This window comes from Hyperoodon ampullatus (assembly GCF_949752795.1).
Source record: "Hyperoodon ampullatus genome assembly, chromosome: 15".
Lineage (NCBI taxonomy): Eukaryota > Metazoa > Chordata > Mammalia > Artiodactyla > Ziphiidae > Hyperoodon > Hyperoodon ampullatus.
In genome coordinates, this window is record NC_136928.1 from 29,760,096 (window position 1) to 29,785,711 (window position 25,616).

Here is a 25,616-nt window from a genome sequence, read left to right on the forward strand (position 1 = left end):
ACTCATATCAAGCGATAAGAAATTCATCTTTGCAAAACTGGAAGCAACTCAAATTAAAATGATTGCAATGCATTGGCTGAAGTGAATACATAATTAAGACTATATAACTCTGTGGAACTAGGTTTTTTCCTCTCATTTAGGTTAATCACTGGATTTTGATAAAAAGCATTTAAACTCAATGCTTTAAAATGTTTTTAAGATTCCCCACTCTTTTGTATCATCATAGTAAGCATATGTACTAATGTTCATTAACCAGGTGGCAGAATAAGTAATCTCTGCCCAACCCCCTGTATTGGAACGCTAAAGAAACAGAGGTTTTTATTATCTTTTTACTTCGGTCAAGATGTTTAGTATCCACATTTTAACAATCACAGATTGTGAATCCTGAGTAACGCACTTTGGGTCCTAGGTGGGGATACACTTGGAGAAAATAGAAGACGCAAATGTGGTGAGGAGCATCTGACATTTGTTGAAGGCCTACTTGTACCTCATTTAATTCTTAAAACCCTATATAGCAGGGGTCCCCAACCCCCTGGGCCGTGGACCGGTACCCGTCCATGGCCTCTTAGGAACCCGGCCACACAGCAGGTGAGCGACGGGCAAGCGAGCGAAGCTTCATCTGCCGCTACCCATCGCTCGCATTACCGCCTGAACCATTCCCCCCCAACTCCACCCCCCCACCCCCCCACCCCCGTCCATGGAAGAGTTGTCTTCCATGAAACCGGTCCCTGGTGCCAAAAAGGTTAGGGACCACTGCTATATAGTAAATATAATTATCCCTATTATACAAATGAGGAAACGGAGCCTCAAAAAGTATAGGTAACGTACCCAAGTTAACATAGTAGTAGCTTTTAAGTGACTACCCATTCCATTATACTAGTTTACACGAGTTTTATCAATCCGCCTCTTCCGTTTATTAATACAAAAGCGGGAGCAGTATTTAAAGGAATGGAATATCATGTTTAATGGCTGTTGGATGTTTTCAGAGGTAAAGCATTATATTGATATCTGTACTAAAATTGCAGCTATGTAAATGAGATTGCAAGGAAATATGGGGAAATCACCAAATTTATTGCTAGAATTTTTGCTAAAAAATTTTTTTTTTTAACTTTTGTGCAGCAAATTCATATTATGAAAAACAGCTCTTTATGAATGTCTGTAACATGGCATCTTTCCTAAACTCTGATCTGTTTCACTTTACAAACCGTTGGAAGAGTCCACTGTCACCCTAACTCACAGGTCTGATAATTTCCTGTTATCCCCCCGCACGCATACACACATCCCCCTTTCACTCCCAGTACAAGGTTCCCCTCTCCTTTTCAGTTTCTATCAGTGGTGTCGCCATTCAAGCCCAGATGACTGAAATTTAAAGTTTTCTTTGGATCTGGCTAGCAAGACAGGATAGAGTCAGTCATTTCCTAAGCAGCATTAATGTTTTCTTTGAAGTTTCTCCCATTTTCTTGACGTTCTCTCTGTTCTCATCACTGTCACCATAATATATACCGACCCTGTCAGCTCATGCCTGTCCTGGTGGACTGGCCTCCGTCTGTCCAACACACCCTCACTATGAGATTAATCTTATAAAATACCACCCTATCATGTCCCTATTCAGTAAACCTCATAGCTTGCCAATGGTCCCATATATTCTGGTTTCATCCTCCCCACCTTATTTCCCTTTATTCTCTGACAAGGAGACCTCTGCCCTGTCCTCTTGGTTCCTCTATTCCTTGCAACAAAGCGTTCTGTTGCCTTTCTCCAAGTCCGTCTTTGCTCAGACTGTTTTCTTACCTGGAATGTCATTTTCTCTGCTTTTGCCCTGACTGACTAAATTTTTTCCTGCCTTCAAGGACCATCTCTGCTCCTGCCTCTTCTGCAAAGGCCTTCATAAGGCTGCAGCCTCATCAGTCTTTTCTCAACTTAGGGTCCGAACCATTCATTTGATTACTTAAGCAATAAATTGCCTTACGTTGCTGTTTACATGTATATGTGTATGTGTTTGTGTGTCTTCTCAAAGATGTTTTCCCCTGGGGATTTTTCCAGCTTCAGAAGGAGCAGAAGCTTAAAGGATCTGGAAACAGACATGTGATCTATAGATCACAGTAAAAGCAGAGATGTATTTGTTATCTTGTCATTTCTTTTAGATTGGAAACCAGGTCGTACCTCCAACAAAAGAATAATAAGTAAATTCATGAAATTTGAGTTTTGGTTATAATTATCAAGAAAAATCATTTGTCTAGCTGATAGTATGAAAGAAGGAGGCCAGAACTTCCTAGGTACCAGAAGATGAATGTGTTAAGTTCCACACTGAGAAATCGAGTCCCTGTTGTGCAGGAGATAGAATGTGAATGAACTTAAAGTATCTTTGTTACAATTCAAAAACTTTGTTATTTTCTTGCAGATATTTAAAATTTTAGGAAAGTTAGAGCTTCCCTTTCTGAGAGGGGAAGAAAAGGTCTCATCGTACTGTCTGAGTTTTATGAGAAATAAAAATTTTAAAAAGACAGAATTTTGGTAATAGAGAAATTATGCTTCTTATCTAATGTAATAACTCTTTGGGTATTATTAAATAATTCATATATGTTTATCTTAGGGTATATGTTGGAACCAGACCCTGACAAAAGGCCAGATATTTACCAGGTCTCCTACTTCTCATTTAAACTACTCAAGAAAGAATGCCCAATTCCAAATGTACAGGTATGTGAAAGGTGCTTTTTAGGGGAAGTAAACATGATTGAATTGTCATTTAGCGTTCCTGGGGTATTAATCAGCTGTTTAAATGAATAAGGCGTCCCTTGGTTTATCTATTAGGGGGCATTCAAACAAAGCTAACTATGAAGGAGTTGCTATAAAGGGAATCCAATTTTCCCATAGAATTTAATTATAAAACTGAGGCAATTTTACACACACACACACACACACACACGCACACACATGCAAACACCCTGGGGATTGAGTTGAACACTTTGGGTAAAGATTGACCAACTTTACCCTGTCAGCTGTCCCAGTTCCCTGAGAGCCAACGTGCCTGTTGTATTTACCGAGAGGAGGTTGGGCCGCTTCCCTAAGGCAAGGCCCTGGACTTGCCCCTGTGCCTAGTGGCACATAAGCCCCTTGTTCCTTTCCTCCTTGCTGTAGCAGACCTTCCTTGATTTCGCTTCTGTTGCTGGCCAGTCTGGAACTCACACTCCTTTTCTTCTACCCTCCCCACATATGTCAGACCATCAGAATGTCTTCTACACGTAGTCATCCTACACTCTACAGACAGTTTTCAGAGTACGGTGCTTGCAAACACCCTTCTTGTAGTCTTGGCATATTTTTCATGTCATAGTATGATTCAACTTTCTTGAATATTTTACTAATGGATGCTGTAGTAAAAAATGTCTAATCGCAAATTGTCTTACTAGTTTCTCTGGTAATGAACTTCTGATGTCACTACTGGAGCTTGAGGGTGCTGATAAGTAACACTTCTCTTTCACTCCCACATTTGGAATCAGATGTGGGAATCATTCAGATGGAGCTCGGCATGTTGGCTTTATTACTAATAAGACTGAGTCAGGGAATGTGGCTTGACCAGTCAGGCTCCCTAACGTTAGCACCACATGACTGAGCAGCGAACGCCTGGTTCCTGAGGGACAGGCTCGTCCATAGAGGAGGGGGTCGAGGGCAAGCCAGACCAGCACACTTTTCTCTCCCAGTCTTATCAGTCAAGTAAGTTCCCCCTTTCCCTTGGGAGAGGAATGCTTGGAGGGTGGGAGAGAAGCCAGGAGAAATTTTCTAGCCCAAATCCCCCCCCACACACACACACCTGAAAACATGAAGGAAATGGAGGTGCCTCCTAAAAGCCACTTTCATTATTAGTGTTCCATGGTTCGGGTTTCCCAGATTAAAACGAAGGATACTGTGCAGTAACCTAACACAACGTGATCCCTTTTGCTGTCCCACTTTCCCATTCATGAAGTTAAATAACGTGAAATAGGATTGGAAGCATTCAGGTTGGTAACTCGTTTTTTAAAAAGTAAGCTTCACCAGTCTCAAGCCGTTTGGCACTTGCTCAGTGGTGGTCAGCCGTGGTCTCGTGGCTCCCTAACCACAGGAGGCGCTGTTAGACGGATGGTGCAGAATCCAAGCCCGAGGAGCTCCGCCTGCCTTGTGGGTTGAGCAGTGCCTCACATGCTGGGAAGAGGGGCTGGCTCAGCAACCACACACACCGCGGCTGTGGGTTTCTCCCAGCGTTCTCACAGAAGGCTAGATGCACCCTGGCTTGGCCCCCTAGTCAGCACCAACTTCTCTAAGATCTAGCTGAGAGCTTAAGTATAGCTTACAGACCTCTTTTCGTTCCTTTCATAACATCACTTCTAAGCTGTGCTATAGGAGGGGCAGGGAGCTGAGATCAAGCCCCAGTGCTCTTGCCTGGCCCAGAAGGTTGAGAATGACGGGGGTGGAGTGTGCTGTACTCAGGCTGCTCTGTCCCCTTCTCAGATCCTTTGCCTCCCTGACTGGGGCTGAGTCCAGTGGGATATACTTAGGTTAACTTCTTCCCTTCCCAGACCAGAGATCAGGGTCTGGAAGCCACTCCGGAAGACCCTAATGTGTATTTCCATTGGCCCAATCATGCTGGTTATTCTTTCTCAAAGAAATCTGTGGGGTGAGTTTTGGGAAGTGGGCGAAATGGGAGAAGGGAGTCAAAAGGTACACACCTCTAGGTATAAAATAAACAAGTCATGGGGATGTAATGTACAGCATGGTGACTATACTTAGTAATACTGTATTGCATATTTGAAGGTTGCTGAGAGAGTAGATCTGAAAAGTTCTCATCACAAGAAAAAAAATTCTGTAACTGCGTATGGTGATAGATGTTAACTAGACTGATTGTGGTGATCATTTTGCAATATTTACAAATATCAAATCAATTGTATTGTACACCTGAAACTAATATAATGTATGTCAGTTACATCTCAATTATTTTAAAAATCTCTGGTGTCCTATTAAAATTTTCTTTCAATTCTATAGAACTCTCCCATTCCTGCAAAGCTCCCTGAACCAGTGAAAGCCAGTGAGGCAGCTGCAAAAAAGACCCAGCCAAAGGCCAGGTAAGAAATGCCTTAGTGAGCACATGTCCGACTCCAGTTGCTGTAGTAGCAGGGGAGGGCGCCTCTGGTTCTTGATTCTTAATGCTGCTGTGGCCAGAGGCTGCACAGAACAGGAAAGGAAGCTCCGTCTCCCCCAGGCAGAAACTGTTCTTTGGGAGTGCAAGTTGGAATATAGTAAGATACAGAGATCTACATCTGAAAGAGAATCGAGAACCCCACAGCTACTCCCTTTGCTTGGGAATAGGTGCAGGGTGTTCAGAGGTGCGGTGACAGCAGACCTTAAGTATTGCTAGTACAATATTGCTAAACATGTGTCCTGGCCTTTGCATAGCCTAGTCCACCACATTAATCTCCAGGAAATCTTACTTTCTGTGGCTCCAGCCACATTAGGAAAGTACAGGTCAAAGCATTGAGTCCACGAACAGCAAAAGAGCCTATGGATCTTAGGTAATCACATTCTAAATAACGGAGGTTCTTCCAAGTAGCAGGTCAAGAGAGGAGTCAAGAAGCTAGGGTTTTATTTGGGGAAATAGCCCCTGTGCGAGAAAATAGAGTGGGTGCTGAGGAAGCTGGGAGAGCCATCAGAAAACACGGAAGTCGACCCAGAGCAGGGAGGAGAAGGTTGGCTCCAGGAGACCTGGACTGCCTGCCACACAAGGTAAGGAAGGTGCATTGTCCAGGAGTCCTGTCTTTTAGGAACGGGCCTGCCTTAATATCCTTGTGGCTGGGACATTATGGCTGAGAGCAGCCTCTGGGAAGCGTGGCCTCGGGGCACACAGGGCAGTGGATTTCAGGAGCACAATAGCTGGGCCACTTGGTCTTTTACACCCTGGTAGTCGAAGGTCTGCAAGGCACATCCTCATGGCTGCCATGCCTTCCAAATGGCAAATTCTCAGGGTAGTCCCAGAGTTGTTTATACCCTCCTTTTCTACCACACTCCCATGGCAAGGAAGCCTTAGTGCAAACTGTATCAACAAAGCACCCTAGATGGGAATATATGAATTTTAATAAAAGAGTAAAATAACTTCTGTTTTAGAAAATTCTTGAATATTTATAGAATTCCTGTTGTGTGTCTATTCCAGATGTGGCTCTAAAGTAATAAGACTTTGGTTTTTAACAAACTTAGCAAACTACGTCCATGATGTTACTTTGCAGTCTGTTTATATGTTAGCAAGTCTGCCATGCTCACCTCTAGGAATTGCTTTTGGGGCTGATTTAATTAGCTTCATCTTTTGGGCTTATGGCCATCTTGTACTAGGCCCAGACTTGGTATGTATAGAGGCTAAGCAAAGATCCATTCCCACAAAGCATACACATTTATAAAAATTATAATACCTGCTGACGTTTGAGTGGTACTGTGTTGTGTAAAAAGGAGAAAATAATATCTACATCATGAGGCAGATGTGAACATCAAACACTCCTGTGACTGTGTAACTTATATAAACTCTATGGTGCCCAAACTGTTAGTTTGTATGGACCTCAGTAATGCTGCAAGAATATACAGACCTTACAGCCAGGAGGTTTGGATCTAAGCTGTCCTATGTATAATTTGCAGTGATTTCATTTGCATGATCACATTTGCTCCCCAGTCCTGAGAGGTGGGTTCTTCTTTCAGATTCCTTTTTTTTTTGGCCCCGTCAAGCGTCTCGTGGGATCTTAGTTCCCCGACCAGGGATTGAACCCTCGCCCTCTGTGAAAGTGCAGAGTCCTAACCACTGGATCACCAGGGAATTGTCCTCAAACTCTATTTTTAAAGTAGCCACTATTCATTGAGGCATCACATATACCAGATACCATACTAGGTACTTTACATAAATAAGATGACCTTTTTCCCCCCCTTAAAACAAATCTGTGAGGTTGTTGCTGTTCTCACTTCACAGATAAGGAAACAGAGACTCAGAATTGTAAGTCAGCTGCTCAGGGTAGTTAGTCAGTATGTGATTAGCAGAAGAACCAGAGCTCCAGCATCCTCACTCTTTCTCCTCTGCACGTTAAGTGGTTTGCCCAGGATCACACAGATAGGGCAACTTAGAGCCAGATCTCCTGGCTTCGAGATCTGTATTTTCTTACAATATACTGAGGTCCATACAAACTAACACTTTGAGCACGCTTCAGTTTATAAAATGGTTTTACAGTTATTGATACATTTGATGTTCACATCTGCCTCATAAAGTAGGTATTATTATCTCCATTTTATACATAAGGGACCCCAGGCTAAATGAGGTTCAGTGGCATGTCTATTATCACAGTTAGTTAGTGGGGAGCTAGAGTTCAAGTACGGTTTTCTTTGACTCCAAATCCCACTGATTCTAAAAACGTTACCCTTAGGAGACCAGTGTGGAGGTTCTTGGCATTTGGTTTTCTACAGAAGTCTGTTTACCTCCCTCACCCTTGGCTTGATCTTTCTGACCCCTTTCTCCTCTTTCCCAGCATCTGTCCTGTTTTCCTTCCCACCTCCCTTCCCCAGGTCACAGCCTCTCCAATGTCATAGCTTTTATATTACTGGTTTTCCACCCAGCATGAGAGCAGGATGCCAGTGAAAAGCCTCAGGGTCCAGAATGGGCTTGCCTTGGAGACATGTCATGAGGAAGGACATGGGGCCAGCTGCTCTGCTTCCTATTTTGCATTTTCTGGAGGCTGTGCCAGATATATTTTGGAAATATTCAAGAAGCTTGTTTATTTTGGCCTTCACCTCAGCTATTGCTCCCTAAAGTGCATTTTCAAAGGATAGCCACTCTGATCTAAGTTAGACAGTAGCCAGCTGCCTGCATTGCTCTAAATCAAGGGAAGCTACCACCTGAGCTGTAGTAGCACCATCACAGGGAGCAAGCAGACTACACTCTGTACTCATTTAGATTAGATTTGGCTATGAGTTCTAGAAAGTGCAAATGACAGTGGCTTATATAAGATAGATTTTTTTTTTCTCTCAAGTAAACAACATCTGGAGACAAGTAATCCAGGGCTCATATGGAGGTCTGTTCCACAAAGCCCTCAGGTACCCAGGCTGCTTTAAGCTCATCACTCCACCATCCCTATGGTTGTGGCCATGCCCTCATAGGCCAATATGGCAGCATCCCTCTTCCAAGCAGCAGGATCAGGAATTGCCAAAGAAGAAGAGAGACATAGAGCATGCACAGAGTTTCTTAACATTTCTAGAAACTGCTACATAACAACCTGTTTATATCCCACGTAGGCCAGAACTTAGACGCATGGCCATACCTGATTACAAGCGAGACTGGGCAATGTGATTTTTACTCTGGGTGACCCTATGTCCAGCTAAAAATTGTTATTACCATGGAAAAAAGCAAATATGTGTATTGGAGGATATAGAGTTCCTGTCACACTCCCCAAATCCTTTATCTTGTGTTATTTACTTATTCCTTCTAGTTGCGTTATTGGATTAACTCATTTGATGCTTCTTATTAGAGAGACACCATTTTGACAGCTAGTTCGAATCAAGTTTGAGTCCCTCTACATCTGAAAACCACCTGCTTTAAACCCCTCTTTGCATTATCCTCAAAGTATATTCTAGGAAATCCTAAGAAGTATTAGGCAAAATGGTCCCGAGATCAAAAAAGTTTGAGAAACGTTGCATTCTGTATAATGCTCTCTTTGAGGTATTCCTTGCAAGTTCACACGTGAAAAGTTTTTCTAGCAAGGAATCTGCTATTTTGATATTTTGATCAGTGTGTTAAAACTTATTTGCCCACCTTTTTTTTTTCATAACATCTAGTAACACGTAACATCCTGTGGAATACCCTTTGGGAAATGTTGATTAAGTGGATGTGGAAGGTTTGGATGAATGTGGAGGTGAAAGCTTATACATCAGGGACTCTGTCTACCCCCTCTTCATTTTCTCACCCTTTAACAGGCAACTTTTTTTTTCCCCTTTTCTTTTTCTAGACTGACAGATCCCATTCCCACCACAGAGACTTCAATTGCACCCCGCCAGAGGCCTAAAGCTGGGCAGACTCAGCCCAACCCAGGAATCCTTCCCATCCAGCCAGCCCTGACACCTCGAAAGAGGGCCACAGTTCAGCCCCCACCTCAGGCCACAGGTCAGTAACTAGGTTGGTTTGAAACTTGGTACACCTCTTTGTCATCCTGGACCATAGAGAAGTCTTGGAAAGCCTGGTTTTTCCTGGAATGGAATCTAGAGACATGTAAAGAGTAATGGTTTTCCTCGAGCAACTAGAGATGAGCTGCCGTTGAAGTTGTACGGGTAATGGCTGGCCAAAAGGAAGGCCTCTCATTGAATTCTCCAGTGGATCTCCAAGGCCACTGAAGCCTGTTGTCTCTATTTTTTCTAGTCTTGGCCCTGATTTTATGGTGTGGTCCATTCGTCCCCTGCCTCCCTCTCTATTTCATATACTTCTCTTTGCATTAAAAAAAAAAAACTTTTTGGACACAGAGGAATTATTTCTTTAATGCTCGGTCTCTTGAAGTATCTGTCACCTCTTCATGTTTTGTTTTTCCATTTCTAATGAGCGGACCGAGTTTCCTTTCGTAAAGAGGATTGACCCAAATTATCAAGTAGCTGAACACAGCCATCGCAGGAAGCTGCTGTTGGTGAATTTGGTGGTCATTTACTTACAATCAGGCATCCAGACTGGGGTTGTGTAACATACATGTAAACCATCAAAGAATGCTTTTGTCCTGCAGTGTGCCACAAATGCAAAGATCGTGTTTATGTACCGTAGCATCAAAGTCCAGTTGAATATGTAGATCCTCAGGTGCGACTAAAGGAGTCATTGACTAAATGGGACGGTGAACAAGGGAGGACTTTTTGAGGGAGACAAGCATTGAACACTGTTACTGGACCGTGTTTGGAAAAATATGAAGCACGTAGTATGGCAAGAGGAAGGAAGGGCCTTCCAGGTGCAAGGACAGTGAGAAGCCCATGGATCTTGGGGTTATCTGTCCACTGATCACCCCCTCTTTATTGCTTTGGCAAGAAAGAAAGCCACGTTCGTTTGGAAGAGTTTTGAGCCCTTATATGGAGTTTATTCTCCTTGCAGGATCCAGCAATCAGCCTGGCCTTTTAGCCAGCGTTCCTCAACCAAAACCCCAGCCTCCACCCAGCCAACCCCTACCGCAGTCTCAGCCCAAGCAGCCCCAGGCTCCGCCCACCCCACAGCAGCCGCCTTCCACACAGGCCCAGGGTCTGCCCACCCAGGCCCAGGCCACACCCCAGCACCAGCAGCAGCTCTTCCTCCAGCAGCAGCAGCAGCAGCAGCAGCAGCAGCAGCAGCAACAGCAGCAGCAGGCGGCACCGCCTCCTGCACAGCAGCCAGCGGGCACATTCTACCAGCCACAGCAGCAGCAGGCCCAGGCTCAGCAGGTAAGGCAGTGCATCTGACCCTCTCTTGGCATATGTGAGTCATCCCTGTGAAAAGGTCCACTACGTGCAGGTGTCTTCCTTGGGAAGCCCTAGGAAGACAGAGAGCCATGACCCGGCACAGAGTTGTACTCACAGATGGCAGACACTAAACCTGACACAGTGGAACCCTCACTGCATCACTCGCAGCCCTCCCCTGCTTCTTCTCAGGCCATGGGGAATTCTGCACCTCACCAGGGAACCTCAGCAAGGAAGCTGGTTTTTAAGGACTCTTTTAAAATTTTTATTTATTTATTTATTTATAACATCTTTATTGGAGTCTATTTGCTTTACAGTGGTGTGTTTCTGCTGTATAACAAAGTGAATCAGTTATACATATACATATGTCCCCATATCTCCTCCCTCTTGCATCTCCCTCCCTCCCACCCTCCCTATCCCACCCCTCTAGGTGGTCACAAACCACTGAGCTGATCTCCCCGTGCTATGCGGCTGCTTCCCACTAGCTATCTGTCTTACATTTGGTAGTGTATATATGTCCATGCCACTCTCTCACTTTGTCCCAGCTTACCCTTTCCCCTCCCCATATCCTCAAGTCCATTCTCTAGTAGGTCTGTGTCTTTATTCCCGTCTTACCCCTAGGTTCTTCATGACCTTTTTTTTTTTTTTTCTTAGATTCCATATATATGTGTTAGCATACGGTATTTGTTTTTCTCTTTCTGACTTACTTCACTCTGTATGACAGACTCTATGTCCATCCACCTCACTACAAATATCTCAATTTTGTTTCTTTTTATGGCTGAGTAATATTCCATTGTATATATGTGCCACATCTTCTTTATCCATTCATCCGGTGATGGGCACTTAGGTTGCTTCCATGTCCTGGCTATTGTAAATAGAGCTGCAATGAATATTTTGGTACATGACTCTTTTGTTTTCTGACATGACACCATCATCAAATTGAAGCAGAAAAACAATTATTTCTTATTATCATCAAATATCCAGTAGTGTTTAACTCTTTCTGATGTGTCATAATTTAAATTGCTTTGTATATTTTTTCACATTTTTTTGATCTGAATATATTCATTTTATAATAATCGATATATCTTTTAAGTCCCCCTTTTATCCATAGGTGCCTTCCTCCTCTTTTTTTCCCCTTTGCCACTTTTTTTTTTTTTAAGAAACTGGGTCGTTTGTCCTGTAGAATTTCCCACGTTCTGGATTTGGTTGATTGCATCCCTGTGGTGGTGTTTAATATGTTCCACCACCCCCTGTGTAAACGGGTAGTTTCTTGAGGCCTCTCAATATTTGATTCAGGTTGATAGTCCTTTGTTCTTCCAGTTGCATCACATCAGGAGACATACAGTAGTCTCAACATCACAAGACACCTTATCTGCGGGGGATACGTTCCAAGACCCTCAGTGGATGTCTGAAACCACAGCTAGTACCGGACCCTATATATACCATGTTTTTTCCTGTACATACGTACCTATGGTAAAGTTTAATTTATAAATTAGGCACAGTAAGAGAGTAACAAGAATAGCTAATAATAAAATACATCAATTATAGCAATATACTGTAATAAAACTTATGTGAATGTAGTGTCTCTCATAGAATATTCTTGTGGTGATGTGAGATGATAAAATGCCTACTTGATGAGATGAAGTAAGGTGAATGACGTGAGCATTGTGACATAGCGTTAGGCTACTATTGACCTTCTAACCATATGTCGGAAGGAGGATCATCTGCTTCTTGGTATCCAGAATCATGGAGCCATGACAGTGTCAATGGTTGCATGTCAGGAGCCGATGACGTCAATGGTTGGGGATCCCAGCCAGGACGAAATGGGACGGTGCAAGGTTTCATCACGCTGCTCAGAACACCATGCAATTTAAAACTCATGAATTGTTTATTTCTGGACTTTTCCATTTAATATTTTCATATCACTGTTCACCACGGGTAACTGAAACTGCAGAAAGCAAAACTGTGGATAAAGTCTGGTTGTCCTCTCTTTTATTAATATGAAGATCAATCTGTGGGTTTGGCGTTGTCTGTCTGATCCAGTCACATAATATTCCCCTTCAGTTTGTTTCCTAAGTCCATTAATTCATTAGGGGTGGCAAAGCGGTGATATTCTAGCATTCCATCTTCATTTAGGGGCTGGATTTTTCTGTAAAGAACTTGGGGTCGAACTCGCGCCCTCTGCATTGGAAGTGCGGAGTCTTAACCACTAGACCACCAGGGAAGTCCCCTGTAAAGAACTTTTTCAGCAAGTATTTGATTACCCTGAGGTACTGTTTGTACAGAAAAGGCAGAAATAATGCATGACTCTTTCCCTGTGTTTACCAGTTTTCAGAATAATGAGTTTGTTCATAGTACCATCCAGAAGTGAACAATGAAGATTTTGTTTTGTTCTTAGTATCATTATGAGTTCATGCATCTTAATATATTTGATATGTTTCCATACATTGCTGTTAAAAAAATTTGTCCCAGTTGTCTCAGTTTTGGCCAGTGGAAGTCTCTTCAGATTGGCTCCTGGGTCCTTTGGCTGTGACTCCAGTAGCCTTTAATGTGTCCTTGCTATTTGGTGTAACAAGCTGTTCCAGGATCATTCTGCCCTTGACCTGGAATCAGCCATTTCTCTAAGGAGCTGTTTCCCTTTAATGGAAATGGTATTTAGAGACCGCAGTCTTGCTACTAGGGATACCCATTTGCTAATGGGTTGGTTATTATTTTTAGACCTTTTCAGTGAATAGTTAGGACATATATATATATTTTTTTAATAGAATATACACCATGAATTCAAATTTATATTTCTAAAACAGATTTGTAATTACAGGATTTTTGTTTAACTTCTTGGATTTTATATTTGTATCTTTCTCATCTGGAAATCTTGATTCCTAACAACATTAACATAATTCTTAATTGATTTATAGTTTCAAGATAACAATACCAATATGATTACCGAAAACAGTTTAAGATTTCTTTGCCATTCTTATACCTAGAATGTTTAGCACATTATTTTCTAGGAGTTTGGCTATTAATCTGATACACAGGTTTATTTGCTTTGTTTTGCTGTTTAGTTATTGCTTTTTAAGTTTCGGTTTAATTTTGTTTTGTGAAAATGTAAGACATTTACATAATTTCAAAGTTAAATCTGCAAAATTCTATTCCCTCCATCCCATATATAGAGGTATCCTTCATTCCTATTTACAACTTGAGAGTGTTCCCTTTAAAGGATATATAGCATAGTTTATTCCAATCAGTCCCCTGTTGACAGACATTTGGTTGTTTCTAGCATTTTGCTATTATAAGTAGGCAGCTATTTATTGATATCTGCTTTTTTTGCTAACCCTTTAACTTTGCCCCAGTAGGCAAACAATATCCTCCCAGTTAACTTCATAACTAAGTAACAGTATTTGGGATTTCAAAGACAAGATCTTGACCTTTGTTCATCAGAAGGCCCTTTTTTCAGCTGTGTTTTTGTGCCTTACACAGAGTCCTTAGCAGTGAGGAGTAGAGAAGTATTCCTGTCTTCAGGAAGTTTCTAAAAGAATATAACTTGAAACCATGCTACCAGTATAAGATAAAATATCATTAAGTAGTAGAGTATATTGAATATTTTGAATGTTTAAAGATGGGAGTTTAATAAAGAGAGCTATCATTTCATTTCTGAAATGATTTTCAGAAAGGCTTGAGAGGACTTAATAACTGAGTTAACATTTAGGTTATTCTCTTTAGTGTCATCATTGCTTCATCCTGTTCATGTAGGGAAGAATTTTAATCCTGGTTATTTCCAAATCCCTTTATGAGAGGGATAACTTCTGTGATTAGCAGATCATTTATTAGCTTCTGTTACACTCCAGCATGTGGAGTCACAAGATGTACAGTCAGATGGATGCCCTCAGGCCAGGCACAGAAACCCCTCGGAAGCCAGTCTGCATTGCAGGAGGCAGATAGTGCAGTGGCTAGAGCCTGGCAGTGTAAGGTGCTGCTGTGTTTATGTAATAATGCCCTGAGGTTCCCCTCGTGAGTTTTCAGGCCAAGGTAAAAGACGCTTACCTGCCCTTGCCTTTGGCTTCAGCACCGGCCTTAGTTGTTACTGAGACACTCATCCTTTGTGGAATATGGTTCTGAGACAGACTTTTATTCACCTCCTCATTCCTTGCCACTTTCTCCTGCTCAGTTTCAGGCAGTACACCCTGCAGCCCAGCAACCAGCGATCACTCAGTTCCCCGTGGTAGCCCAAGGAAGCTCTCAACAGCAGCTGATACAGAGCTTCTACCAGCAGCAGCAGCTGGCCACAACCCTGCATCAACAACAACAGCTGCTGACTCAGCAGGCTGCCTTGCAGCAGAAGACCGCAGTGGTAGCCCTACAGCAGGCCCAGGCACAGCCAGCCCCTGCCCAGGAGCCAGCGGTGAGAATCAACCAGAAGAGGAGCACGCAGTGAGGGCTAGGGAAAGGGTGGGAAAGAGGCAGCAGCAGCTGGTGTGGCACAGCTGCTCCCCGCCCTGGTGGTTAAGATATTTGGTCTTTTCCCGATATATCCAGGAAAGGGATGAGGTACACTATAGAAGCTTAAGGTTTTAGAAAAATGATTCTAGGTTGCTGATGGACAAATGAACTTGTTTACAAGACACAAATAGACTCACAGCCATAGAAAACAAACTTATGGTTACCGAAGGGGAAGGGAGTGGGGAGGCATAAATTAGGAGTATGGGATTAATAGACGATGAACTTTCGTATTTCTCACTCTAATATTAGGCTGGCAGAAAGAGCTGTTCATTGTCTCTGTCAATGCCAGTGTCAAGCAGTCAAAGCCCTAGGTAGGGTTAGAGCTAATCCCTTTCCCTTCTTCAGGGGGCAGTTTGACCACTGTGGCCTTCCCAGTCTCGGGAGGTTCATGTAGGCCTCCACCTGTACCCTGAGTCCTGACAGTCCTGTGTTTATTCTTTGTCTTGGATGATATTACTGGCCACCTTAAATAAGTCTACTATGCAGCACCCTTCCAGGGCCCGCTTGCTGAGACCATTTGCCGTGGCCTGATCCCCCTCTGGGCGCCAGAGCATGTGACTGTTGTTTGAGCCATCTTGTTAGTTTAGAAATTCAGCATGTTCATTTCTAGATACTGGCTGAGTATAGAATCAAGACCTCTACATGCTCTTCTGATTGACCTCTACAGGTACATCCTCAGGCACATCATACTTTGGCCTTTAATAAGTGCCTTTAATGAGTACTCACAGAGTGACAGTAATGGAAAATTTTATAATGATAGAAAAAGGCATTTTACATAGCCGGCTGACAGAGTATCACAGCTACTCTCTTATTCCCAGGGAAGCCCAACCACTAGAAGAACGAAGGAAAAGTAAGAAACTATCTTTCTGAGGGTTGATTTCTAATAGAGTTTTGTCACTCATCTTAAACCAGAAAACCTACATCCCTTCAAAAGGAAGCAGTGCTGTAAATAGATTGTCTTCTTTAAGTCTCAGCTAAATGTGTGTTCAGTGTCTTTACACCTTTGTTTCTGAAACAGCTTGGTCTTCCTGCAGGCGTTTGGTAGACAGCTACTCTCTGTATTTTTAACAAGCGACGAAGTTCCTCTTGTTAATGGAAAAAGAGTTTTTAAAAAATTATTGTATCATGTAGCTAGTTGAAATCTTATTTTGTCCAGTCCTCATTTAATGGAATTAGAAACTGAGGCCCAGGCTAGAAAGGGATCACCCAAGACACACAGACTGATAGCACCAGAGCTGGGGCATGAACTGAAGAATCCTGATCTGTGTTCAAGGATAATAACAATGCTCGTTCAGGGTGAGGACGTGATCATCTACCATTGACTATACACTTCTTATGGGGTCCCCCTCTGCTGACCCTGGACAAAAGTATCCACTTCCTTGGGAATGAACTGTGATCCTTCTCCATGTTCCTTGAATGAAAAAAATACTTTGAGCACTTTGTTCAGGGGTAGGTGGTTGAGGGCACAGAGAAGGAACGAGAACAGAACGTGCTTCAGCCAGGAGCCAGAGAACCTCCCAGCTTTGACCCTTCCCTTTCTCCTGTGACCCTTTGTAGGACTTTCCTAGAGAAGCAAGTAACTGAATGTAAAGTATACCCTGCAGCCATCTCACAGCAATAATCTGCAAAGGGAGGATGGCCATACCCCACAGATGTTTATTGCAGTCTTAATAATAGCCACAAGCATGGAAGCAACCTAACTCGTTCCAACAACTCACCTGTGCAGCCATTAAAAATCATGGTTATAGGGACTTCCCTGGTGGGCCAGTGGTTAACAATCCACCTTCCAATGCAGGGGACACGGGTTCACTCCCTGGTCGGGGAACTAAGATCCCACATGCCGCGGGGCAACTAACCCTGCGTGCCACAACTACTGAGCCTGCATGCCACAACTAGAGAGCCCGCAAGCTCTGGAGCCCACACATCGTAACTAGAGAGGCTGTGTGCCACAACTACTGAGCCCATGCACCCTGGAGCCCATGCGCCACAACTAGAGAGAAGCCCGCACACTACAACTAGAGAGAAACCTGCACGCCGCAACAAAGAGCCCGTGCACCACAACGAAAAATCCCGCATGCCACAACTAAGACCTGACACAGCCAAAAATAAATAAATAAATAAATATTAAAAGAAAACAAAAACAATCAACTATATTTCAATAAAAATTAATTAATTAATTTAAAAAATCATGGTCATGAAAGTCTGTACAATAGTATGGAAACTCTCATGAGATAGTGTTAGAGGAGAGATGAGATTATGGGACGAGTATGTACTTGAAATAGACTTAAATATAAGATACCAGAAAGATAAGAACAGTTGTATTAGAGTAGTGGAATGGAAGTCCGGGTGGTTTTTCTCCCCTAGTCTGTATCCTTACATTTCTTGATGTTATTATACTCCTTTTATAGTTATATATTTTGTTTTTTAAAAAATCTTTGGCAAGATAGGCATCTGAGTCTACCTTGCTTCTCCTCCCCCTGTGGTCTGTTTCTCCCTCCTCCCCCTTCCCAATCCCATTTTTGGATGAGGAGGCATCATGGTGCAGAAGAGAGTCCTGGGCAATAGTCAAGAGACATGGATTCTGCCCTCAACTGACCCTGTGACCTTGAGCGAGCACTTAGCCTTAGGGGGCCTTGGTCTGGTCTCTTCTAAAATGAGGGAGTTGGAATCCATGTTCTCTAAGGTCTTTTTTGACTCTTCATTCTGAGTTTCTGATTGGAAATAAAACTGCTTGACAGGGTTGTTGTGGGGAGTGGCTGAATGGGTGGCAGCCAGTTTGAATTGGTAGCTGTGATAAGACAAGATGTCCTCATGATGGAAGCGTCTGTTCTTCGGTGTGCTGCATACAGAGAATAGGCAGAAGGGAAAATGTTCTCCAGGTAGTCTGGACTCTTCACACTAAAGGGCCTCAACAGTTAAGTACCCTTTTCAGTGTAGTGAATGCCTTAAACTGCAAGAAATAAGCAAATCTAGTTCTGTCCTTAAAGCCCTTCTCGCCCCTATGGGTACTGGCTTTAGGCTGGCTGTTGCAGATGCACTTCTGGACCCCTGAGGAAGTTGTGGAGCTGGAACTCTGGTCTTCTTCACAGAGCACTTTGCTTCTCACTCAGAGATGCAGTCAGCTGCTTTACCCTTTGACTTTAATTTGATCGGAGTTAGAACCTTATATTGTATCATTCATTCGATTGGTCAGTGGTTGTGTACTCTCACATGTACGTAGCCTGCCTCGATAAAATTAAAGTCTGAGTCAATATAGGTACAGAAACTCCCAGGCTCTCAGCATCCTGACCCAAGTAGCTGGACACTCTAGTTTCCTGAATCTCTCCAGGGCCTACCTTTGAAGACACAGAATTTGAGAACCAATTTGTGGCATGGAGAGGCAGCTCCAATCTGAGATGAAGGGCTGGAGGGAAGGGATAGTTCAATACCTGAGGCATTTAATATTCTAAGTTCCTTTATTTCTGGATTGACAGTTAAGAAAAGGGTTAGGTGGCCTTCTTAATATTAATTTTTGTTCGTTTTCTTGACATAGAACTTTGTAGATCAAGACTTACGCTTAAAGACTCACTATGTGGCCACAAGGATGTTCCCACCAGTTTGTTTTTCTGTGGTGACAGTGTGTCCTGCCTTCCTTCTGAAGAAGACCTATATGTCAAGAGGCCTTGTATTATTAGATCAATCATCATCAAGGGCTTTTACATTTTTTTCTTCTTTCTTACTGTATTCTCTACATGGTTCTTGAGTGCCATTTCCAAAATGAAGATGGGAACAGGATAATCCCACTGCTCCAATGCTGTACATTTTCTCAGGGGTTGCCACAGAAACAGAATCCTGTAAGACCCATCCTATCAGTGAAATAGAGTGTTAACAACAAAAGCAAAAAAGTGCTGCCATTTATCAATCACAGTGAAATTCTGTCTCATTTAACTAGTAGTCTGAGCTCTGTCAGAAAGGGATCTCAGGAGAAATCATTTAGCTCAAATGTGTTTTAGCTAGAGGTGTGCCTTCATTGGCTTGTGACTGTGCCAGTAGAATGCTTAAAGGCTGCCCTTTGGAGGCATTCTGAATGAGTTCCTAAAGCAGAAAGTGGTCCTTTAGGAAACTTTCTAGGTCTTTAAAGCTAGGAATAGCTTCTGCAGTCTTTGATCTGGGTTGAGTTACATATGGTTACCCTGTATATTATTGCCAATGAAGATTAAAATTTATATATAAGCACCAGGTACGTACCATGCTGGTATCAGTCTCAAGGCTGCAGCTCAGATCGTCAAAGCCTAGTTTTTTTCTTTCTGGGTGTTCTTGATAAACTGAGCCATTTGAGCCATATGTTAGCTCTCACATGGCATTTTTTGTTATGCTTGTCTGCTTATTTGTTTTTCCTTTCCCTTTTTTTTTTTTTTTTTTTTTAATGCTTTCGTCTCTCTTCCTAGCAGATTCAAGCCCCCATAAGACAACAGCCAAAGGTTCAGACAACCCCACCTCCTACCATCCAGGGGCAGAAACTCGGATCTCTGACTCCTCCATCGTCCCCCAAGGCCCAGCGTGCTGGGCACAGGCGGATTCTCAGCGACGTGACCCACAGCGCAGTCTTTGGGGTCCCTGCCAGCAAATCAACCCAGCTGCTCCAAGCAGCTGCAGCTGAGGCCAGTCTCAATAAGTCCAAGTATGTACTGCTTTTGTGGGCAAGGGCTGCCAGGAAACATTGCTGTGTGATTTTTGCATATGTGTGTAGTTGTGTGTAGATGTATATGTAGGGGTGAGTTTCTGTGTTTAATGAGAAACTGAATTTTCCTGTAGTGAATAGATCAGACTGATCTTAAGAAATAATTTCCTACTTGCCTCACAGTTTCCAATCTGTCTTCCATCCCATACTGTATCATGTGTTTTCTAAATTCTTGATGTGATCAAATCTCTCCATGCTGATAACATTTCATTGGCTCCCCATTGCCTGTGGAATAATATCTGAACTGACTGGTTAACAGACCAAGGACTATTATATCACATTGGTGGAACTGCCACTCTCCTCCTGGTCCACTTAGGAAATGCTTATTTATTCATCAAGATCCATGTTGGAGGTTATATTTTCTTTGACCCTTCCTCTGGTATCATATATAATTTTGTCTGAACCCTTTTTTGAGCATGTATCACACTATATTATCATTATTTATTTGTATGTTTAGCTGACCTAGCCTGCAAGTTCATCCACAGCAAGCACCGTGGCTTAATCAACCTTTGTAAATCCGGTGACAGGCTCTGTGCCTGACATCAAGTAGACTGCAGTGAGTGTTTGTTGCGTAAATGCAGTGTCAGGCTCTCAGCTTTCTTGGAACCATATACGAAAGTTAAAAATCTTTAAGTCATTAGCTAAATGCAAAGGGCATCAAGAGAGACTTTAGAAGAAAATGAGGTAATGATACCCAGGAGCTCAAGATGGTGGTAAATGTCTTTATTGCTCTTTAACTGTGATGGTGTCCACTGATGCTGGATCCTGACAGATGCGAGGCAGCCGGAATAGGCGTCAGCCCCTCTGGAGCTGTTGTGAATGTTACAGTGGTCACCACAGGATGCACGAGCCTAAGAACAGGTGGTTTTGGGATCCTGAACTGAAAGAACTTGCAGATGAGACCAAAAATCTAAGCAAGAGGTCAAAGATGTAGTGGGAGACAGTGAATCACAAAAGAAAGGGAGATGTTTGTTTCACACAGTGGAAAGGGCATCTGTGGAAACTGTTCTGTTGCTACGGGAAGCCCTTTTAGAAACATACTGTGGAAAATAATGGTTTGACTTATGAAATAATTTGCTCTTGAAACAAAGAGAAAATAGGTTGACCCTTTTCAACCTTTATATGTCTTTTTATTTCGTGGGGGTGGGAACCTACCTAGGTCTGCAACCACCACTCCTTCAGGCTCCCCTCGGGCCTCCCAGCAAAACGTTTATAATCCTTCAGAAGGTTCTACGTGGAATCCCTTTGACGACGACAATTTCTCCAAACTCACAGCTGAAGAACTGCTGAACAAGGACTTTGCCAAGCTGGGGGAAGGTGAGTAATTGGTGTCTTTTTGTGATTAACTCTAGAGGGGGGGTACGCATGTGAAAATGTAGGCTTGGGTCTTTCTTTCCTTCAAAGACTTGATTTTGAAGTATATGCACAAATCAGCTTGTATTTTTACTAGGGCACCGAAGTCTCTTCATCCTCAGGAAATCCTGGTCTGTTGTGGGTGGCAGCAAGGAGAGTGGGAAACGTTTAGGAAAGATTTGGTAGCACAGATCAGGATGATAGTTTCAAGCATGTTCACTCCTTGGAGGAATGTGATGGTACCTTGTCCTAAGTGGGTTTATTATCCCAGAAAGTCGTAGCTGCTTACCCATGAGAGTGTGCCCTCATGTAGACACTGAATCTTCATGATCAGAATTCTCTATTACTGTTGACTGACCCTGGAGCGGAGATCAAATGAACAGAAGGTACCATTTCTACCCTCAAATCCACAGTCTAATTTGGAAGTCAGGATACCCACTCACAGACACACATACACTTTGGAAAACAACAGCACACACCCTGGGAAAATTCTACAGTATGATACAGTTCAAAAAAGTACCTCAGTGTAGACAAAAGCACGGGGTAAAGGAATGATCAGAACGGAGTGAATGATACGAACTTTGACCAGACATTTTAGCTTTATAATTTTATAGACATCTTTTTTAAATCCATACACTTCTTGCCTTTTTTTTTCTTCATAGGGCATAGGATTTAAGTTTCTTTGACATTTATTGTCAACTTGTTTCATTGTTATGTATGCCAGTTATTGTTCTAGGCTGTAAACAGAAATACCTTCATGTGCTATTGAAAACTAGTATTTTGCACCTGATTACGTGACTCCCCAAGTTTTAAAATTCCTGTCACTGTTCTTGTTGTTCAACTGTTGGCTTTTACATTAAGCCATTGTCATTGTGCCTGTCCCTCATAGCATCTCACTCCTGCCATCTCTCTTCTCTTTTGCTCTCATAACTACTTTCAACATGGAAAACAGATCATCAAACTCATTAGGATGATGTAGAAGATAGAGTAAAGGCTGGAGGCATTGTGCTTTGAGTAATGTGCTCAAGCTTTAGAGCTTTAGACTTCCTTTCTTTCCTCAGCTGTTTCTCAGTTACTGCAGTGACTAGACAAGGACCTTTGAATAGCCAAGGTGTTGCCATAATGCAGTAAAATGAGTCAAGTCTAGATGTCGGTTTGGAGGGTGCCCTTCACCCCGGCCTGTGTGTGCATCATGGGATTCTGCTGGGATGAACCGAGTGGTATTTTGTCCCTCCAGGCAAACAGCCCGAGAAGCTTGGAGGCTCAGCTGAGAGTTTGATCCCAGGCTTTCAACCAGCCCAAGGTGATACTTTTGCCGCTTCCTCATTTTCTGCTGGAACTGGTTAGTATGGCGAACACCTGAAACTCCAGACTCATTGTTGTCACCTTCCCACTGGTTTCCAGTCCACAGATAACCCTAGCATGCCAGTGAGCCCCAGATCCTGGTGGTAACATAATTTTCTTCATTCTGAAGATTTCCTATAAAAAGATCGGGATAAAAAAAGATCTAGAATCACTTTGAATTAGAATGGCAGGTTGATCTGGCAGTAATATACAGGATTTGTTCTCTCAAGTCCACATACATGTTTTTAAGCAAATATTTCTAAATTTCAGGAACATCACTCTGTTATCTCTTGTAATTGCTTAGGTTCTTTGGAATGACTTGAAGAATTCTAAGAATTAGATGCTCTATCCTATATCTGAGTCTCTTCTATGCTGTGTTTTTGTGCATGTGTGTGTTTGCTTATGGGGACAGGAAGATATCTTTTTTTTTTTTTTTAATTTATTTCTGAAAAAGTTTTATTGTGCACAGAGGGGAAGGGCTCAGTCCTTCTTGGCTGCTGCCTTCCTCATGGCGGCCAGGACATTGCTCAGCTCCTCTCTCTTCCTCTTGGCACAGATGTGTCCCCCCACCCTTTTCTTGATGAACTTGAAGGCCCGCTTGTCCTTGGAGACCTTGAGCAGCTCCATGGCCCGCCGTTCATAAGAGGCGAAGCCACACACCTCCTGGATCATGTCCCACACAAACTTGGTGTGCTTGGTGAGGCGCCCATGGCGGCGGCTGTGCCTCAGCTTGCTCACGTTCTTGGTCACCCTGTGGCTCCTGTTGAGGCCCACAGCCATGGGGTAGCGCAGAGCCATGGCTGCTGCTCTTTAATGGCTGCTGTGGCAGAAGCAAGATATCTTTTTAAATGAGACATTTAAAAAAATTCTAGAAGTAATAATAAAAACCTAATCTTCCCTTTTATTAATAAATAATATACATATTTAGTAATTTATAGAAGAGCATAGAGAAGAAAGTTAAAAGCCCCATGATCTCACCCCTGAGAAATTAGCATAGGGATACCATTTGGATGTCTGTTAGTGGCATTTAACCTTTTTTAGGGTCACAGATATCTTTGTGAATGTAAGGGAAGTTACAGATCTTCTCTTTCACAAAAATACATGTATCCACAATTTTGTGCACAATTTTCAGCCTCAGTTTATGACTCTAAGGTACATTTTTATAGTCATATTTTAAAGCCTAATTTTTTTTGCTTATAAAATTTGGCATGTTTCCCCCATATCATTAAAGAAGCTCCTCGAATATAACTTTTAAAATATCTACATTAAATTCCTTTATGTGGATACATGCTAATGTATTTAACCAGGTACCTCTTTTTTAAACATTAATTTGATGTCAATGTTTTACTGTTATAAATTCCTCAGCAATGGATGTGAGGTTTTGAGTATGTTCTTAGTAGGATATGGAATTTGATATCCTTCAAAATTGATCTTTTTAATTATATTGATTAATTTCTGCTTTTAACTTTTCATATTCTTTCTTCCTGCTTTCTTTGGTTGTATCAGTATTTTTCTAACCTCGTAAATTTATTTCTGATTAGAACTTTGGCTGTTATTCCATAACATTTACTATGTAACACTCTCATTATTTATTTCCTTATTTATTTATTTATTTATTTATTTATTTATTTTATTTTTGGCTGCATCGGGTCTTAGTTGTGGTACTCGGAATCTTCCTCGCGGCACGTGGGATCCTCCGCTGCGGTGCGTGGGCTCCTCGCTGTGGTGCGCGGGCTTCTCTCTAGTTGTGGCGCATGGGCTCAGTAGTTGCGGCGTGTGGGCTCTCTAGTTGTGACGCAGGGCTCCAGAGCGCGTGGGCTCTGTAGTTTCAGCATGCGGGCTCTGTAGTTGTGGCCCACGTGCTCAGTAGTTGCGGCTCGTGGGCTTCATTGCCCCACGGCATGTGGGATCTTAGTTCCCCGACCAGGGATCCAACCCGTGTCCCCTGTATTGGGAGGTGGATTCTTAACCATTGGACCACCAGGGAAGTCCCTGTAATGCTCTCTTATTCTCATTCTTTTCTGGATGTTTTTAAATTTTAATTTTTAAGTTTTGATTTCTTTACCCTAGAGTTATTTAGGATATATTTTCATTGCATTGTGATAATAATGGCCTCTGCAGTTTTTTCTCTTGGGTATTATGGAGGAGTTTGCTATTCATTTTGTAAACGTTCTATGGGAGTTAGTAGTTTCCATTTCAATAAATACTAATCTACAACATGATTTTTAATGGAAGAACAATAACATTGTATTTAACATCCCCTTTGATGAATACTTAGGTTGTTACTAATTTTCACCACATAAACATTCTTGAAGCCAAATTTTTATTCATATCCTTTAAAATTTCTTTAAGATAGCTTTTAGGGGATTATTTGCTAAATCAAAAGATATGTGTAATTAAGGCTTTTGGTGCATATTTCCAACTTGCCCTCCAAGAATGCTATACAAATTTTATTTCAGTCAACAGTGAATGAGTAATTTTCACCTATTTTTCCCAGCCAGACCAGCTCAGAGGCTGTAGACAGAGGACATTGTTTACTGGCCATTTTTATTTCTTTTGGGATTTGTGTTGTTCATGTCCTTTTTTTTTTTTAATGTGCTGTGTTTATTTTGTTCTTATTAATATGTAAGAGCTCTTCATGTGTCATATTGTAAACTTTTCCCCCAGTTTGTCATTTGTCCTATGCAAGTATTATCTCATCTGACCCTCTCAACAAGCCTCCGAGGTTGCCACATCATCCCCACATCAGTTATGGTTGAGGTAACTGAGCACCGGCTAGTCTCTTTCCCAGGGTCACATAGCTAGTAAGTGGCAGAGCTGGGACACCGACCCTCTAGCTCTAGAACTCCTCTCTCAGGTTTTCTGCCTCATAATAAGGCAAATTTAATAATAGTGTCCTAGAAAATCATCTATAGTTTCAAAATTTTTTTAATAAAATAGAAGAATACATTTAAATCTTTTATAGTATTTTCTTTGCATACATCAATTTTATTGTATGTATTTGTGTTTCTCTTTTTCTTGGTAACTCTAGCTAGAGATTTGCTGTTTTATTACCTTTCAAAGACAACTCTATAGAACTACTCTTTTTCTGTCTTCTAATTCTTTATCTTTTGCCTTTATCTTTTTGATTACAGTTCCCTATTTTTCTTAGGTTCACTTTTGCTGATTTCAAGAACACATAGTAAAAATTTTTTTTAATTCTTTAAAAGAAAAGTATTTAGAGTTTTTCTCTCAATATAACAGTGATTTTCATCTG

At 42.1% G+C, this 25,616-nt stretch overlaps 2 protein-coding genes across 2 annotated transcripts in view; one reads left to right on the top strand and one right to left on the bottom strand.

The window, feature by feature from the left end:
• Positions 1 to 25,616, top strand: part of AAK1 (AP2 associated kinase 1) — a gene marked incomplete at its 3' end in the record, with an annotated part of 155,371 nt that overhangs the window by 101,745 nt on the left and 28,010 nt on the right. Inside the window, exons 9-16 of the mRNA XM_079720514.1 lie at positions 2,591 to 2,694; positions 5,011 to 5,090; positions 8,994 to 9,148; positions 10,109 to 10,431; positions 14,612 to 14,845; positions 19,371 to 19,603; positions 20,823 to 20,980; positions 22,254 to 22,358. Coding sequence (XP_079576640.1) covers positions 2,591 to 2,694; positions 5,011 to 5,090; positions 8,994 to 9,148; positions 10,109 to 10,431; positions 14,612 to 14,845; positions 19,371 to 19,603; positions 20,823 to 20,980; positions 22,254 to 22,358 — 1,392 coding nt within the window. The remainder of the gene's footprint in view (positions 1 to 2,590; positions 2,695 to 5,010; positions 5,091 to 8,993; positions 9,149 to 10,108; positions 10,432 to 14,611; positions 14,846 to 19,370; positions 19,604 to 20,822; positions 20,981 to 22,253; positions 22,359 to 25,616) is intronic.
• On the bottom strand, positions 22,841 to 23,158 carry LOC307064012 (large ribosomal subunit protein eL36-like; the record flags this gene model as incomplete). Its single annotated transcript, XM_079720428.1, has 1 exon — positions 22,841 to 23,158. The coding sequence occupies one exon, from the start codon at positions 23,156 to 23,158 to the stop codon at positions 22,841 to 22,843; it is 318 nt and encodes a 105-aa protein (XP_079576554.1).